The following is a 17,972-nucleotide window of genomic DNA, read 5'->3' as shown; positions in this document are numbered from 1 at the left end:
AAGCCGTTGCGCCCTCCCCGCCGGCGGCTCTTTCAGATCACGTAGACACCGAAAGGGAGAGGGTGTAGCCGCGGCACCGATAAGGTCTCCACTCCATAGGTAGCGACAGAAGTGGCAACTTGTCCGATCCGAGAAGGCTTCCAGCCTTGAATGACGAAATCTATTTGTAGAGGCGAGTGTGCGGAACCCTCGGATCGAAAACAGAAAGCCACATTTTTGGCACAAGTTTCGAGGAGCCCCGAGCCCCGTTGCAAGGTAAATCAGTGGACATTGCTTCGTCGCCAATTTCCCGAGGGGGAAGATTTTCTGGTAGGAGGAAATAAGTGTGCCGAGGAGAGTCTTCCAAGACTGCCGGAAGGCACTGGGAAACTATTCATCGCACTGGGTGTAGTATCTACAGTTCTAAAAATCGTCTTCAGACATTTTGAGATCTTGAAATGGCAAAAATATAAGCATAGCGAAGTCCACAACCTTGGGCATCTCGAGGCTGCCCTTGGTGCCTAAAAGTGAGGGGCTCCGTCCTACCGTTAGGAAGATAGTATGGACTCTTAGAGTCAGCGAAACTGGAAGAATTGCCTTTCCCCCTCTTCTGGAGCGCGGGACCGGGCTGGCGGTTTCGCAGATGCCTTGCCCCAGAGTTTGTCGAGCGTGTCACAGCGAGGAGGACTTGGGTATGGAGCCTGAATGCTAACAGGCTCCTCCCGGCTTCGCTCGCTTTTGGGCTTCCCGCTTGACGTGAATAGGTCATGATGTTTATTGGTCAAACGATCCGCCTTGGGGGATCTCTTCTTATCTGGGCCCTTCTCGGGGTTTTTAATTCCGTAAAGGAGGACACCCATAGCATTCCTCGCCAGAGCCGCATAGCTATGAGGGACCCCATCGTCATTACCTCGTGCCTCAAGAAGGTTAGGGGTGATTTGGGGGGGGGGGGGGGGAAGAGAAGGGGTTTTGGGCGGTTTTCGCGTCGGTGTTGCTGGTGATCGACATTGTGAAACCTGACGTGGGAAGAGGGCAACCAGGAAATGGGATGCTGGAACCCGGGATCTGGCGCGGATTGTGTTTGAGATAGAAGGCAGGGAAAAATAATTCCGGAAATTTCCTGGATTTGTCTTCTATCCTACGAAGGCGTCGGATCTTGTGTGTAAGTACTTCGTACATTCTGTTTGCTAGGGATGCAAACTTAAAGAAAGGTTAACAGAATAGATGAAGTTGGGTGAAGGATTCACTTGCTGATATATCGATGCTTGACTCTCGTCATAAAACCACGCCCTACTGCAGAGTACACTATATATTTTCACTCACAACTGAGCCTCCGGCTTCCGGCTGGCCCCCAATTGCATGGAATGCATATATACTGGTAGCGGGTTCTAGGAACGCATTATAAACCTCACATGGGGCCTTCGCCATTCATGCTCTTTTCTGGTTGCGCCCCATCGCAAAGGGCGGAGCATGAACCGCCTCTTTGGAGCTCAAACCTTAACTGCATGGGGATCCTCCAAGATTTCCCTGCAAGGTACAAAGTCTACTCGCCTCAATCTAATCATTCACAGAGGCTAAGCCTTGGACAAGGGTCCCCGATCCGGAGCCCGGTCGGTCCAAGTCCTATGATCCACTCACTAAGCCCGCATTCCCGGTTCACAGTCCAGGTAGGGGTTGAAATACGACCTAGAGAATGCATGCTGCGTCCGGATGTGGTAAAACACGAATTTAGTCGTCACTTCTGCCTTTCTGCTTCTTTCTTTTCCTAGGCACTCAACGCCAGCCACCTAAAGCTAGAACTACCCTGAAACCCGCACGCAAGACACTTGGGAAAGCATGGCGATAGTCGCATGTCGGGTTGTAACGCTGCGATGTAATGCCTAACAAACCAGTTGCAATGCAGGTACCGGAAAAGCTAGGGCTATGGAATGTTGGCAACTTACATTCCTCGCCACCTCTTCATCCCGGACGGACTGCATTGAGAAAGAAACTCACTCGTGTTTGAGATTGATACCCTTTCAGGGTTTGTATCGTGGCCCTTGAATCGATGCCTCTCATCACCATGAGCTAGCTATTCTTATCCCTCCAGCTCTTCCCACTTCGGCTTCGGGAGCTGATGATAAGAGAGAGGAAGTTTAAACCGCTACTTTTTGCTTTGCCGTCTCCTTTCGCGCCATCATATCCGATAAGAAGTGATGTCTGGATGCGCTCTCGTGTTCATGATTACCTTGGTTGGACGCATGCATCCAACCTACCAACTGACACGCCACACCTCAACGAAGCGACTGGGCGAGACGGGGCTTGGAAGAATCCATTGGCGGTATCTAGTGGATTGAACTACTTGATCGACATCACATCCGTCCTTTGATTTTCAAGCGTTCCATCACATCTTTTCCTCCCCTTCCTCCCGTGTGCGTGTGGTATCTTCCAGGCCCTCTCTCCTCAGCATTCCATCTCATCCCCCCACTGAAGCTCCTACATTTCCACTTCCACCCCTCGACTTTGCCAAGCTACTAGCTAGTGATTATCGACGCCGAAACATCTGACAGCTTGGGCGGGGAATTTCATACATGATCCACAGTCTGCTGGCGAAGAAGATCCCTCCGATCTAGGTGCCCTCCACCACTTCTTGACGTGGGATGTGCCCGACATAGTCCACTTATTAGCGAGTCGATCCATTCCCGTGCGTAACTCCCTTCTTAAATCCCCGGCTCGTCCGCACCTGGCCACGGCTGGGGTTTCCCTCGGCCCCTTCGTTTTACCCTGTCAGGGAAATCAAGAAGATCGTCTTATACGGGGCCTTTGCTCATCCACCACCCACCCCCTTGCTCTTTTTTTCTCTCTTCCACTCCACACCACTCCTAGCCAGAAAGATGACTCTTCTCATGTATAGTGGGCCGGAGAGGAAGAGGAGTCGGGAGTTGGACAGGCAAGAGACGTTAAGGATTGACGCGCTGGAGAAGAAGGCGAAAGCGACCAAGAAGTGGATTCATCCCAATCTCAGATTCGAAGAGATTGCCAAAAACAAGACACCGCAAGTAGGATGCTCCCCAGACTCTCTGAGTTTCTAGACTTTTGTGCGTGTCCAGTGCTGACGAGGATGGATTAGCCCTGCTCCTTGAACGACTTCATGGACTACTTAGTCTATGTCGAACACAAAGCCGAAACACTCCAGTTCTTTCTCTGGTATTGTGATTACGTTAAGAGATGGATGGCACTATCGTCCAAGAAGAAGTCCATGGCGGAAAAATGGGACCCGGAAAACAAGCGCCCTGTCACATCGCATAGCCGCAACGGTAGTCTGAAGGAGAAAGTCAAGCTGGGAGCCATACTCGACCTTCTAGATGCTACCGAGAAATCGGATAGTACTCTTGCACCGGAGAGGACCCACCGCAGCAACCCATCTGCCACCAATTTCTCTTTGCCTAGGTCGCCTGGGCCCGTGGCTATGGAGAAGACGGACGAGGAGGAAGAGGGCCGGAACTGGGAACCTTGTAAGTGGACCATCACTGTGCTGGCCCCATACCGTACCTGCCTGCCGAAGGACAAACCAGGATTCTGACTTGAGATCTCCGATATGCAGTCAGCGCTCAGCCTTACAGAGACGAGATCAATCAAATCATTCGCCACTACGTCATGACTGGGTCGCCACGACAGCTTCAACTCTCAGCCACCGACCGAGCAGCCTGTATACATGCGGCCGAGCACACTACACATCCATCAGCTCTGCTTCCAGCCTTTATAAGTGCCGAGGCCATGCTTCGGGGAGAGCTCCACCCCAATTTCATCAGCTGGAGCATTTGCAACGTGAACCGACCACTCCTCGTGCTCATCAGAGTTCTCAACACATTCATGCTACTCGCGGCGATCGGGCTCAGCGTTCTCTTCATGATAATGGACTGGCCAAAACCCTTGCGCGCCGTTACCGGTCCGCTATGGGTTATGGGATTCTGCGGCTTGGTAGCCTCAGCAAGCGGCATGTGCATGTTCTTGCACTTTAAGAACAGAAAGCAGCTCCGGCCGTGGGAACAGCCGACGGACATTGAGACTGAGAGCTTCCGCAGATCCAAGAGACATCTTCGAAAGAATACGGCCGACTCGGTCATGAGCTTCGTTGACCCGCTTCGGAAGGAGTCCCTGCAGACATTCGGTCCCAGGAATGACTTTTCTGAAGAGGATTGGGTCGCGACGTATGATAAGAAGTCGTGGGTCTCGAAGATTTTCGACCCGACTGTACCGATTGAGAATAGGCATGTAATTGTGCTTCAAGATGGGGTGATTGCGGGTTCTATTCTCTGGGGAACACTCCTTGGGGTTGCGGTCACCGCTGGTTTGGTCTTTTTGCCGTCACTCAAGGAGATACTGCGGTGACGGACATTGTGGAGGTTTCTGGGCTTCTTTTCTCTTTCGCTTATTTTGGTGGGATATCTGTTTTTACATGTTGGTGTTCTGTTGGGCGTCAAGATACCCGGTCGCAGCTGTGAAACACGCAAGCTGCGAACATGTACGTTAAGTTGGTTCGAGATATCAGGGGGTTGAACTGAAGACTATGAAATTGGATGTGAGATTCTTTTGAAGCGAATGTGATTCAAATGAGCACCGCGCGATAGGGACAGTGCCGAGTCATCGCCAGACTTCGTGGCTCAAATTCAAAATGGTCACGTTACGTTGCACGTGATCTCCTCGTGCCCGAGGCGAATTCGGCCTTGCGTAGATCCGAGTCTTTGCTGCAATTGAGCCATCCAAAAAAACATCACCAAGCCAACAACCAAAAGCCTCAACCCCGACCGAATCTCTCATTGCCTCCCAAAACCAGCCAAAATGTCCTTTGCGTGGAAAGCCGCCGGCATCACGTAAGTTCAATTCGCCTATTTCCTACCCACCCGAGCCGAATTCGCGCGATTGATCCGTTGCTGGAACGAACGAAAATGGATGATAATTTGGGGAGGGTCGGAAAATGGAAAAACAGCTCACCAACGATTGATTCAATTCTAGTTACAACCGCTACCTCGCGGTCGCCGCCCGTGCCGTGCGCCGAAGCTTGAAGGAGGATAAGAGAATCGCCGCCGAGCGTAGGGGCGAAGTTGACCTCAAGATCGCGACCTGGGCGGTAAGGAAAATTCCGGACGGAGCCCTAGAGGTCGTGGAATTCTTTTTTTACTGACATGCGATGGATTAGAACGGCAAGCAGAGCGATCCCCAGGGCCTCCTCCAGGCCAATGCCGCCTCCACGGCCGAGGCCGTCGCCGCGAAGAGCGCTTAAGCCAAACCCGATGACGAACCTTTTGTTTGGTGATGGGGTAGACTTGAGTTGAGGAAGCCGGACCCGATGGGGATGGACGGAGATGAATCGATGGGCGTGTTCATAGATAGGGGCCCCTATTGAGCTAGACATCTCTCTTGCTCTGGTGCTGGCCGTGTCTGTACCATAGAATTAAATGGCATCAATCCAGTGTGTCTATTGACAACGGTAATTGTCTGGTTCTCACGATGCAGAAGGAGGCGATGTTCTGTGTTCCACTGCCTTGTATTCCACACCATTTGCTGGGAGCCGCTGCTGGTTTCCTCCACCAATAATTGCCTCGAGCCGTCTCAACCGCCCCGGCCTTGATTGTAGAGCGGGATCAACATCAAGAGAATGGGTCTTGGTCACTGGGCTCGCTTGGGCCTGGCGTCGGAACTGTTAGGGAATCCACCTCAACTCTCAGCTCAACCTAACTACTCATGCTGCTCTCAACCTCACTCAACGTTAAACATTTGCCCAAAAAATGCCATCATCTCCTCTTTACTAGGTTTTCTTTTTCCGACAAAGGAACATTGAATTTCTTTCACCCGAAAATCGTTTCTTTCGATTTATCGACTCTGCCAAAGAACCCCACTTATTTTTGGCATTAGCAGCATCGAGATTTACAAGCTGCTCCGGGACATTCCACACTCACACCATCCCACCAAACAGTCAAGGACAGAACTTTCAATGAACGACCCCTATGACATCCCGCCGCCGCCTCAGCCGCCCGATATGGCGAGCCAGAGCGCCGCCGTGGTTGCGATAGACATAACGCATAAAATTACCAAGGCTGCTTCTAGTAAGCGCATCCGTTCCAGCCTTTTTGCGACCGAGATAAGATCTGGCCGCTTTTTCGCATGACACCACTAGGGTGTATTTTCCGATATCTCGTGGGTAAAGCGGGACTGACGTGTTGTAGCGCTGCCACCGGGAGAGATCGTCAAAGATGGCTTCTTTACGTTGTTTGAGTCCGTTGGGGCCCTTGAAGTATGTTCATCTTTGTGATTGTGCTTCAAGCCGCTTATCAGCTGCGACAGTGCTAAAGGTTTCTAGATCATGGACCCCAAGATGGATAGCGCCTGCGAGGACCCTCACGATGAGCTTGGGGAAGTGTATGACGTGAGGAGAGAACTTCTACCGGATGAAGTTCTCGGTATTATGGACCAGCTACTGTGCCATGAGGTACTCCTTACATCCTTCCCTTGCTGGGTCTTCTTAAATCCGCTGATGAGTCGTAGATGGCCTGGCATCTTGGATATCCCTTATCGCAGACGCTTTTCACATGCGTATACGTCGAGGAGATCCTTATGCCGAATCCTGAGTCGATCCATGATGCAGACTTTATCAAGGACCCTCCTTCGGAGTATCAGCGACCGCCTCTCTCATTGGTGCTCCGGGCGTATTGCGTAGGCTTGTTGAAGACTTGTGCGTTTGTCGCTCAACGCATAAAAAGCGAATCATACTACGAAGTCGGTCCATTCGAATGCGGTTTACGCTTTCTTTTTTCTCTCTCTCCTTCGGCTTGGTAGATTGCAGCTGCTGACGCCCGTTCTAGGAGGAAGATTTCGTGAGCAACACATACAGTCGCACGCTCCTAGATGCTGTTAACCACAATGACGTCTTGGACTGCCTACAAGAGGCGGCATCCCTCCTGGAGTCCTTAAAAGGGTCTATGCCCAAGGACGTCTTAGACGCTCTCAGTGCTCGAATTTCGCTCCGCCAAGCCTTCCTCCGAGCGACTATCGCATCCGAAGATACCGCTGACCATGTTGGTCTTTACGACGCCTGGACCCAAGCTAATAAAGCTTTGGGCGTGTTCAACAAGTCTTTAACTGTTCCCACCACTCGCGTTGCGGACTCGTTTAGTGCGAAGATACAGCAGAAACTTGCTAGCACTATGCCGCCGAGGCCGATTGTGGAGCTGAGCCTTGACGAGGCAACTGGGCATTTGACGAGGTTATTTCAAGACAGCTTGGCGGCGATCAACATTACTGATTATTCGGATCCCCAATCTCTATTGGTGAGCAGTCAAATCTCCCTCCTTTTCCGTACAGCTACAGTATTAACCCACTCCTCAATAGACATCCGTTGCAATTTTCCAGTCCAGGAAACCGCAGCCTCTAGTTTACGTTCGATGTCTCATCCAAGGGCTCATATTCAACGACATGGTGATTCTGGGAAATAAGAGCATGCGCCAAATCATGGACGACGACTTTTCAATGCTCACGATGTCGTACAGCCCCCTGTTAGACCGGTCCTATGACGAAATAGAGGTCACCCATGACCCCCGATTCATGATTGCCCAGCACATGGAAAAGTTCCGCCAAAAGACAGCGCCTATATACTTTGAGATTCTGCGCGTGCTATGCCTCAACAGGTGCAGAGTACGCCGCACTCTCATTCACCTCGTCCGCGAGTGGGATTACCTTCATGGGGAGGCCGAGCAACTAGACCAAACATTAGCGCAGTTGACAGGAGAACAACCGCTGACGATCAGCCTCTCTGGGAACCCACCTGCACCGACGCAATCGTTACCGCTCTCATCTTGGGCATGTCTTCACAAACTCCGGTTGATGAAGTGGATCATCCAGCTAGGGTTTGAACTAGATGTCTACCAAAACGACGAGCTCGCAGCCATGTACTGGTACCTCAATTACCTGAGCAAGCAGCGCTTCCAACTTCTCGAACGGACGAAGTCTTTTGTCGACGTACACGCGAGGAACCCGAGGAACCAGCGTCGGGCGGACGCGGACCGTCAAATCATTGCGTCCCTTGCCTTCCTCCGATTTGCCCTCCTCGAGTCCGCCATAACGTGGGATCTATCCGATAGCCTCACCTGCTTGTACACAGTACTTCTACGCCTCTCGCTCATAAAGCCTCCGCCCCGACCCTACAGCACCGATGAACTTCGCTACGAGCTCCGGATGCGCCCATTTTGCACCATCGGCGTACCCGAGATGATTCCGTACCAGCTATTCAAGGACGCCGTGGAGCAGCGCGATCTCTCTACGGAGCACCTACTCGAGAGCGCAGCCAAATCCGCGGCGAGCGCTCGGAAGAGCCTAGACAGCATGTCGAAACTTGATAAGTCGATGACCTTCTCCGGTATGAGTTACGAGGGATGGCTAGAAAAGACGAAGGGTTCTCTGAAGTCATGCATCGCGATAAGTGTTGGGGTCGCTACTCTTCAGAAGATGGTAAAGGCGGCGGGGCCTGATGGGGAGGTGAAGGCGAAAGTGGAGGTAGCGGAGGCGAGCAAAGCGTATCACGAATGGTGGATTGTACCTAAAATTATTCCTGCATGAAAAACAAGACGGCGGGTAAGAAGGAAAGGGTATAGAATTGAATACAAAAGAAAGATGAACGAAAAAAAAAGAAGTCTAATCTCTTCGTGGTTATACTGGGCGATAATCATACAGCCGCGTGGGCAGGTGCTGCTGGTAGCACTGCCAATTGGCCCCTCCCGTCCTCCCGTAGCACGACTATCCCGACAGCTTCGCATTTTCATGTCCCAGCTATGGGATTCTCCTTGGTATCATATACATGCACTTGCTTCATTTTCCGCCTCGTCTCGTATTGCACCCCACCCATTTCCATTCTGTCCTTGAGCCCCCCTGTTTCCTAATACCTGATTAGGTTGAAATGTGATCATAAGAAGGCAGCATTCACTTGGATCGAGCATCGAGGGTTTCACGTTCGGGCTCTGGTTCTTGGTCTACAAGTGAAAGCGGAGGCGGCTGCTGGTCATCTATGCCTTCTTGGCGGCGGCCAATCGCAGCCTAATGGTCTGCGTGTAAAGCGCATCCTTGAAAGCGAAGAGGAAGGCAGCGGTTAGGACACTCTGAGTGACCTTGGGACCGATGCCTAAAGAAACAAAAGAGTCGCATTAGCTTGAGGCCGAAGAGCCGAATGCAATCAATGAAAGAAATAACATACCCTTGTAGAGGCCAGCGTAGCCCTCCTCCTTCATCAGACGGCGAATGGTCTGGACCATTCCCTCCTTGTTGCCGCTGGCGCCAGCGACGTGCATCTGGCTCTTGACGGTGATGTAAGGGTAGGTGATGGTGGTGGAAAAGAGCTTGCTGATAGCGCCTAGGAAGAAGGCCATGGTAGGCGTGATCCTGCGCTTCTTCTCAAGCGAGTTCTTCATCTGCTCAAAGAGCGTGTACTGGAGAATGGGGTTGATGACGAGCACCAAAGCCGGCACGACACCGGCGAAGAGAGCCTTGGGACCCTCCTCCTTAAGTAGCGCAAGGAGCGTAGCAATAGTGCCGCGAGGCTTGGCAGGCGCCTTCTCCTCCGCACCAGCGCCGGACTCCTCGTCGGCGGGCTTGACCTGGCCCCTGGTCGTCATGCGCGTGTTGATAACCCAGATAGGGTTGGTGATGATTACGGTGGCCGAACCGGCGATGGCGCCGGCGATCATGGACTCGACAGTGGTGAGCTTCTTGGTGGCGCGACCGGCCTTGGCGGCGGCGTTCTCGAAGAAGGCGCGGGTCCACTCGTACCAGTAGTAGTAGACGAAGTTGGTGACGCTGATGCCGAAGAGCGCAGAGTCCATGCCGGCATACAGACCGGCGATGCCTTCGCGGGCGATGATGCGCTGGACGGCATCGAGGAAGCGGGACTCGGCGCGCTTGGATTCTACCTGGGCGCGGGTGGAGAGCGTGATGAGGGGGTATCTATTGGGGCGAGCGGACATGGAATGTTAGTTACTGAACGGGGGCGGGTGGGAGGCGGGAACGGGACAGGCCGGGGTGGCGAACGTTAGGGCCATAGACAGGATGCCGCCGCCGGCGCCGGCGAGGGCGTGAGCCACATTGTCATTCTGGGGAATAGCTGCGGGCTTGGAGGACATGGTGGGCAAGTTTTATATATAAGAAGCTATATAAATGATTCCGATAAGGCCGAGGAAAGAAAAGAGAGAGAGAGAGTTGTAAGGTACAAAAGGGAGCGTGATATAAGACAAAAGGTCTAACGTCGAGTTTCGGGAAATACTATGCCGGTTGGTTCTAAAGACAAAAGGGAATGGAGATCAGAAAAGAAAATAAGTAGCGACGGGCCAGCCAGGACATGGACTTTTGGGAAACTTTATCTCTCCAACTCATGAGAGTTTGATGCATCAACCCAATCTCCGCGATCTGTGGAGAGCCGAGGTCGAAGGCGATTCTCGAAGCCGAGACTTTGTGAGTGTCCCGAAAGGGGAAAGAGGGGATTTGGGAATTATGTCATCACCACGGCATGTGAAGAAAATGGGGGACGCGAGAAATGGGAAAATGGGGCGTTGTATCACTTGTACCGTGCCATGACCACTGGTTGTGGTTTCCCCACGATCAAATGCTAGCGGAATCTGGTGTGACGCTAGGCGATAACGAGGCAAAGTTGAGCATCGAGAGAATTGAGAGAACTGAGAGAGACCGTTGACGATGACATAATCTATATCTGGGCAATTAAACGGAAGAAATGTGGGGTACATCCTCGGAACCAGGAGCAAGGGAAGTTCCGACACGTTTTGCCTTGTGGTGACCTGTACCTGTGTATCCTAGTACAGTGGTACCTGAGCTGGTCAGACCCTCCCTGCTGTAATAATTTGCCTTTTGTATACTCCAAAGTGCCCGTAGATTTAGCGGGTTGCCGTCCAACTCCCAACTCGCCCTAATTGGATAAAAGTAAACAAACACTGGAGAAAAACCCTGGGCTTCACAACCGTGCTGCATCCACTTCACTCCTCACCTAAACTTACCAGCCATCGCCAAAGTAACCTTAGCAGCGATATTGATCCAAGGTTACCCCTTCGATTCTGCGTCGTGTCTTCGACTTGTTTGACACTGAATCCTCGTCATGATCATATCTTTAGGCTCCCCCCTTTGTACACGCTGTTTTTGATTTTCCGTTCTGTACAGGAGAGGGCGTCTTTTGTTTGTGAACTCTAGCGTGTTTTGTCTCTCTGCTTGTGCACGCGTGATCATCAACAACCCATCACCCACCACGAACCTCACACTGCCATCATGGCATTCAATAGTGAGGACCTAATGTCCTCACCAGATCCTCTCAATGAGTCTTTAACTTCTAGTGTTGCACGCCGCGTCACTCGGAGTCAACAAACTCGACATTTCGTCTCTCTCGGATCCAGTTCCTCGCCTAGAAAGCAAACCTTCGAACTTGAAGTTGGAGACGACCGATCTCCCCAGAAGCTCTTCGTGACCGTCGAGTCGGGCCATCCGGTCGGGGAGACGCGTCGCCGCCTGTTTACCTCACCATCGCCGGCGAAGAAAACCACGCCCGTGATCCGTCGAAGGGAGCGAACGACGACCACTACTGTTCCACTCAAAGGAATTTCCGAATCGGACGAGAATGCTGCCGATGTATTCACAATCACGCCTAGGAGACGCGGTCGACCTCCCAAGTCTGCATCTGCTGCCACACCTAAAGCTGGCGCGTCAAAAAGGCGGTCCAGAACCCCGATAAGAAAGGCAACACCGGGACGTCCTCGTAAGTCCCTAGATATGGCGGATGACCTGGCATCAGATACCAGCGCGCCGGCCACAACGCCCAAGACGGGTAGGGGTAGACAAGCGGCACGGACCACCGCTGAGGAGCCTTCATCCGAGGCTCCAGGCCAGACAACCCCGACCCCCAAACGAAGGACCGTGAATAAGCGAAAGACTATTAGCGATGAAGCGTCGTCGTCGGCTCCTCCATCTACTGCTCGGAGGCGTGGCCGGCCTCGCAAGAAGCCCTTGATCGAGGAGACCCCTCAACAGGAGGTGACGCAGTCCATCCTTCCTGAGTCCAACGCCGACACCTCTGTGATGCATGGAGATAGCATTGAAGTATCCGCGGAAGAAATCCCATCGGAGATGGATGTGGAGCCATCGATCCCGGCATCTGAGGGTGATATTTGGATGGATACGCTTTCTGACGATGTTACACCGCGGCTCGCCCCTCGCATGAGGTCACTCAACCTATCGTCCGCTATCGATTTGCGGAAATCCACTGCATCACAGACACAGGAAGCAGATCCTGCGGCGGCTGAAAACTATGACGAGTTTGCAGGACACGCCTCTCATGATTCCACGCCTGTCGCAAGCCGGGAATCGACGCCACGGACTGGAACCGACCTCGACGAAGTGGACATGATTGTTCGAAGGCCTACGAGCGAAATTGCGTCGGAGATTCCGTCAGAAGCTGACCAGGACACATCTGTTTCTGTTACCGGTGATAAGGACACCATCGTCCAGTCGGAAGAGTTCAGTATGATCTTTATGGATTCTATCCCATCCCTTCAAAATAGTGTCTTCGGTCGCAGCACTAGGACCAATGCCGCTGAGCCTGATGATATTGGCGAGACAACAAACCTAATGATTAACCGAACTATCGAAGCCATCAGGAATGGAATGGAGAATAGTGAAGATGATGAGCCAATCAGCGTCCATCAGGACGAAGTTGAAGAAGTTGACGAACACAGACAAGAGGAAATCCAAGACGATGTGCCTGCTTCCGAGGCGGATCATACAGAAGCGGAACAGCAAACTCCGACTCAGCCTCGAGTGCCTCTTTCTCCAACCAAGGCAAACGCGTCTCCAACCTTCTCGGGCAGTCCTCGGCGTATCAAGGCTCTCCCCCTTAGTAGACAGCTCCTCACGTTCAAGGCCATGCAAACGGAGAAGGAGAAGGCAACCCACAATCAGTCACCATCTCCCGTTCGCTTCTCTCCTGCTGGATTCTCTGGGAGGCGTGATTCGGGAGTTGCTGCTCGAGAGGACTCGAACCTTTATGACGACTCGTTCTCGGAGATTCCAGAAGATGTTTTGGAGGCGGCCACACCTCGGGCGCCCAGGACCCACACTCTCCTCTCTTCGATATATAACCAGTCCGAGAGCGATAAACAACCGGGCTCGCATCAGAAGACGGATTCTGTATACGGTGAAGCTCCCGACACCGTGCGTTCGGATGCCAGCCGCCTATTGACTCCTGACGAGACCCCCTCACCCATTGTGTCTGACGGTGTACCTAGTCCTAGGGGGACTAAGGCCGCTGACCCTGAGACTGATTTTGGACGTTCACTTCTTCAACCGGTCGCTTCCTCTGTTAGTCTTCCCAACCAGCCGCAACCAGCTACCCAGGATAAAAGTCTTGGACAGCCGGAAGTTACGCCCATTGTTGCAGCCTCCTCTCCTCAACTTCCCCCACTCCCTGATGCCAACTTCTCGAAATCGAAACTCGCCGTAACGTCTGATCGGGAGCTTCGCCCAACTTTGTCCCCGATTGTGAGAGCCGGTCGGGCCCTTCAGAACGTTACGTCCGATCATTCTTCCCCCGCGGGACCCAGGAGCGTTCTAGGAAGCCCCTTCAAGGGCTCAGCAGCCAAGAATAGTCGTGACGGCTCAGCTGCGCCGATGAGCGAGACGCGCCCCACTGCAGCTCAGTCATCATCCCCACCGAGATCTTCGGAGAATGTCGACGATGACCCTTTCGGGCCTAGTCGAGGCCACAATGGCCAGCCGTCCTTTATTAGGGCTCTTACTGACAGCACTCGGCGATCTAGCCTTAGCCAACGATCAGCTCAGAGGAGTTCTTTCTTTGATACAACTCGTGCCGTTGTGGACGACGCGGATGAGATGAGTTGGGTCGCTGAACCAACCATTGCGGCACCTTTACCTCAGGAGACTGTAGCCTCCCGAACCTCCAGCACGGTTGGAACTCTTGGTTCCCTCAACAATGGTTTCCGGAGAGAACTTTCTGCAGAAGCCAGTGTGAGCGGCTCGGTAAACGAGCAGGACGATGAGACGGAGGACGACATCTGGATGATGGAGGCCCAAAGAGAAAATCCATGGGAGGCACGACAACGACAGCAGCCGTTTGGAACAAAGGTAGCTTCTGCTGCCGCGCGTCCCACACGCCGGACGCAGATTCCCAACACATGGAGACAGAGCTCTTTCGCACGCTCAATCGCGTCACGAGCGCCTCAGGAAAGCAACCACGAGCCTGAACATGAAGGGCACAGTCTCGCTTCCGAATACTCGCTCTTGTCTCAACAGAGCAAGAAGACCGACATTTCCACCACTACCGCGAACCAGAAGCGGACCGGAGTTAATCTTTCCGACTTTTTCTCGTCCCCAACGGTCCTTCCGCCGCGTCTTGGGGCCGATAGCACCCTGGCCGAGCAGCACGCGCCGATCCAAGCCCCACGAAATCGTAATAATGCTCCGGCTACAACTCAACTGACCAACTCCTTGTTCCCTTCGCTGCCACAGAAGGAGTTCAACCCGAGTCCCGTGCGAGGAAATAGTCTTTTCTCTACTAGTTCCCGACCACGGTCTCTCGAGTCAAGCGATTCGGAGCCGCAAGAGATGCCTTCGTCCCCAGAGCGGGTTCTGCTTCCTACCGTGGAGCAAAAATTGAACTTTTCGCCTCGGCGTCGAGCGGCGAACCGTACACGAGAGGATCCATCGTCGACGCGATCCACTAACTTGTTTAGCCTCCCCTCAACACACAGCGAGGCGGAGAAGGGCCCAGTATTTTCTTTGCCGGCACGGTCTACAGCTGCCTCAAATTCCTCCTGGCTCTTCTCCAAGCCTAGCGAGGCTTTACAACCACGTCGTTCGACAGAAGGCCCCTCTTTCTTCGCCGAACCGAGACGCGAACGACAACCCCTGCACAAGACCATGTCTCCTACGAAATCGTGTCTCAGATCGCCCTTGAAGCCAAAGACCCCCGGTCGCGTAGTGGAGTTCGCTAGCAGCGCGCTCTCTCCTCTGCAGCAGGCAGAGGCTAGGGCCCAGAAGCGGGCTGGTATTGTTCCTAGTGTGCAGCTGCCACCTCCCAATCGTGTCTACGTGACCCAACTGGACGACGACGAGGATAAGGAGAATAGCGAATATGCTGGTTCGGAACACGGGGATACTACCGAATCGGTTTCCTCGGATTCTTCTCCCATCGAAGAAGCCCCTGTCGCCACACCAGCCACCAAACAACAACGCCCGGCGCCAGAGAAGACGGAGGCCTGGCCCCCGGCTTGTCTATCCCTGAGGGTGTGGAGTCGCAACCACTGGCTTTACCTGGATGCTCTAGTGCAGTACCGTCGCAAGCAACCCTTCCCCGACGAGGTTATCCTTCCACACGTCAAGGGGATGTGCAACGGCTTCCTCGACCGATTGATGGATGTCGAGGAAGGATCGATGTATCTCGAGCAGTGGCATCTCGATGTCATCGAGGCCTTCCACTCGCAAGTCGGAGGTTGGAACAAGGACCTCCTGGTCCGACGGCTGTTTTCGCTTCTTGTCGGGGAGAAATTGAGGTTGGAAGGGAAGATGGGCAGTCACGTCCCGGCTGATTCTTATTGAGCGTGGTTTTTTAACGCTCTAACCTTTTGGGAAGATCGGATTGCCAAGTCTGCTTCCCTTACTTTCGAGTTTGTATCTTTAGAGGTGACAGGTGTTTTGTCGTCTTGAGAAACAATGTTTGCATTATTGGGCGTTTATGGGCAGAGCGGGATGCTCTCGGAACTGGGTATAGGGTATATGATTTTGTTTTTCGGGCGTTGCTTGGGTATGCTCAGCATTGGGTCTGGGCTGATGACGACCATTGATCGCATTGGCTGGCGCGAGTTGTACTGTTTTCATATTGAGATTATGTGTAAAGATACCACATAGTTGATGTTCTGTTCTCATTAATCGATCATAAATGGACTACAAGAGTGAGACAGTGTGTTCAAGTATGGCTTGACTTTAAAAGATTTGTATTCTGATGTCTACCATAATATTACAGTACGCCCAGCAAATCAATCCCTACCGACTTCTCTTCATCATCCCACCCAAGCATCCACCAACCGCTTACTCCAACAGAGACGCCTGGTTTATGTACAACCCATCAACGACATTGCTAAGCTTATCAATAGTAGCAAGAGCAGCATCATAGCTCTCATCCCTATGCGTCTCATCAAAGATGATGAGGCAGCCAGCACCCTGATCAAGCACACCGATGATGACCTTGTCAAGGATCATCTGGGAAAGCTTCCTCTCGACCTGCTGGGTATCCAAGCCGACAATCTTGGCGACGTGGTCAATCTCGACGCGAGAGAAAGGTTCGATGACCTTGATGAGGTTCTGCTCGAGCATGGCATCGTAGAGGCGGCGGAGATGGTTGCGGATGAAGGCGTCGCTGCCAAGTTCGTAACGGTACGCGGCCAAAGCACGCTCGTACTCCTCGAGGGAGCGGTTCGAGTGGGCCCTAGCGATGGCCTTCATGGCCTCGAGGTTCTGGCCGGCGTACTTAAGCGCCTGCTTCGACTGAAGGAGCGTGTTGACGTCCTCGGCGAGGTTGAGCATAATCTTGCATAGGAGCATATACTGCAGCGCAGCCGTCGCCTTAGTGGGCTCGTCCTGGCTATGGTATCCATCAAGGGCCTCGATAAAGTACGAAAAGGCCGTGTTGAAGTCCCTATCCTCGGCGTGGAGCATGCCGCTCTGCATGTCGAGATCGGCCTGGAGGCGAGGGGGCGTGTAGACGGAGGCGGCGCTGGTGCGGGCGCTGGTGAGGGCGGCGCGGGCTTTGGGGATGTTGCCGAGGGCGTGGTAGACGCGGGACTCGAGGAGCTGGACCTCGACGAGAACGAGCTTGTCGTCGAGGCGCTTGAGCTCGCGGAGGAGGCTGTTGATGAGGGTGAGGGCGTCGTAGTAGGATTGCTTGGCCATGTAGAGGGTTACGAGGCGGGTCTCGAGGTTTTGGCGGAGGAAGCTGCGGCGTTCCTTTGTGGCCCATTCTATGCAGGATTTGGTGACGGCGATTTGGGTCTCGTTGGAGTTGGGGATGTCGTGGAAGAAGTCGAGAAGTTGTTTCACTGAGGGGCAGGGTTGTCGATGTTAATATTGGGGAGCTGAAGCATGGTCAGAGCGGAGGTGGGTAAGAGACGAACCTAGCTTCGCCGTCTTGGCCTTTGCGAATGAAGATAGAACCGATCGACTCGTCTTGACGAGCTCAACGAGCTCTTGTGTGTTCCTAGAGTGGCACCCATTAGCGCTCGTGCCCACGGGTCGTCCCTCCGTTGCGCGAACGAAGTCACGTACTTTTCATCCCTGTAAAGCTCTCCCAAGGCAATCAACGCCGTCTCGTAGTCCCTAACAGCAGCCTCCGAGTTCACCGATGGCGATTGGGAGATGATTTCTTTGAGGAGCTGCTCGGCTTGTCTGGGGTTCTTCTCCTTGATAAGCTTCTGGGCTTGCTGCACCCTGTCGGAATCTCCTTGCGCCATCGTTTCGGTATCGATATGTACTCGGGTGTTCTGTTTAGGCGATGGTGAAGGACGGTGGTGGTAGGGTCGAGCTGGGAATTGCTGGCTTTTGCTTGAGGTTTCTGCGGGTTTGGGTTTCGAAGGCTCTGAAGTTGTGAGAGAGGCTCTGAGGCTGGTGGCGTAATTGGATTGGCGCCTTGAGAGCTTCGTTGCTATGTCAGGTCGAGATGGAGACGGAATTTACCGTCCCGTCACGTGCTGCAAGCTGAGAGAGCTGGAAGAACCTGGAGATATAACATCCCGAGTCTTACACCTCTGCTCGTAAAATCATTCATCTAGTCATTTTATGCATCTTTCTTTCTTCTTTCTACTTCTTATCCTATTTTGGTTTGACATTTCTTCATCTTCCTGGTCGTCCAGCGCCCCGGAATGGGAAGAGTCATTCACATTTTTACACAAGTCTTGAGGTCTCCA

The 17,972-nt window shown here is 53.0% G+C and overlaps 5 protein-coding genes and 1 pseudogene across 5 annotated transcripts; 4 read left to right on the top strand and 2 right to left on the bottom strand.

The window, feature by feature from the left end:
- Positions 1–2,852: 2,852 nt before the first annotated feature.
- Positions 2,853–4,350, top strand: SAPIO_CDS1013 (Uncharacterized protein; the record flags this gene model as incomplete). The annotated part of the gene is made up of 3 exons (XM_016783775.1): positions 2,853–3,017; positions 3,089–3,473; positions 3,563–4,350. 3 exons carry the CDS (start codon positions 2,853–2,855, stop codon positions 4,348–4,350), a joined length of 1,338 nt encoding a protein of 445 aa, XP_016645946.1.
- A 450-nt stretch (positions 4,351–4,800) lies between these two features.
- SAPIO_CDS1012 (uncharacterized protein) lies at positions 4,801–5,242 on the top strand (the record flags this gene model as incomplete). The annotated part of the gene is made up of 3 exons (XM_016783770.1): positions 4,801–4,832; positions 4,975–5,089; positions 5,159–5,242. 3 exons carry the CDS (start codon positions 4,801–4,803, stop codon positions 5,240–5,242), a joined length of 231 nt encoding a protein of 76 aa, XP_016645945.1.
- A 756-nt stretch (positions 5,243–5,998) lies between these two features.
- SAPIO_CDS1011 (uncharacterized protein) lies at positions 5,999–8,571 on the top strand (the record flags this gene model as incomplete). The annotated part of the gene is made up of 6 exons (XM_016783759.1): positions 5,999–6,065; positions 6,186–6,253; positions 6,320–6,448; positions 6,538–6,672; positions 6,822–7,286; positions 7,348–8,571. 6 exons carry the CDS (start codon positions 5,999–6,001, stop codon positions 8,569–8,571), a joined length of 2,088 nt encoding a protein of 695 aa, XP_016645944.1.
- Positions 8,572–9,014: 443 nt separating this feature from the next.
- Positions 9,015–10,124, bottom strand: SAPIO_CDS1010 (putative Peroxisomal membrane protein PMP47A; the record flags this gene model as incomplete). Its single annotated transcript, XM_016783751.1, has 3 exons — positions 9,015–9,130; positions 9,203–9,948; positions 10,033–10,124. 3 exons carry the CDS (start codon positions 10,122–10,124, stop codon positions 9,015–9,017), a joined length of 954 nt encoding a protein of 317 aa, XP_016645943.1.
- A 1,150-nt stretch (positions 10,125–11,274) lies between these two features.
- Positions 11,275–15,612, top strand: SAPIO_CDS1009 (annotated as a pseudogene; the record flags this gene model as incomplete).
- A 489-nt stretch (positions 15,613–16,101) lies between these two features.
- On the bottom strand, positions 16,102–17,519 carry SAPIO_CDS1008 (putative 26S proteasome regulatory subunit rpn6; the record flags this gene model as incomplete). The annotated part of the gene is made up of 3 exons (XM_016783732.1): positions 16,102–17,108; positions 17,184–17,266; positions 17,335–17,519. The coding sequence occupies 3 exons, from the start codon at positions 17,517–17,519 to the stop codon at positions 16,102–16,104; spliced, it is 1,275 nt and encodes a 424-aa protein (XP_016645942.1).
- Positions 17,520–17,972: the final 453 nt, after the last annotated feature.

The sequence above is a fragment of the Scedosporium apiospermum genome, assembly GCF_000732125.1.
Source record: "Scedosporium apiospermum strain IHEM 14462 chromosome Unknown SEQ_SAPIO_0044, whole genome shotgun sequence".
NCBI classification, from domain to species: Eukaryota; Fungi; Ascomycota; class Sordariomycetes; order Microascales; family Microascaceae; genus Scedosporium; species Scedosporium apiospermum.
Note: the sequence above shows the minus strand (reverse complement) of the source record. Positions and strands in the feature narration are given on the sequence as shown.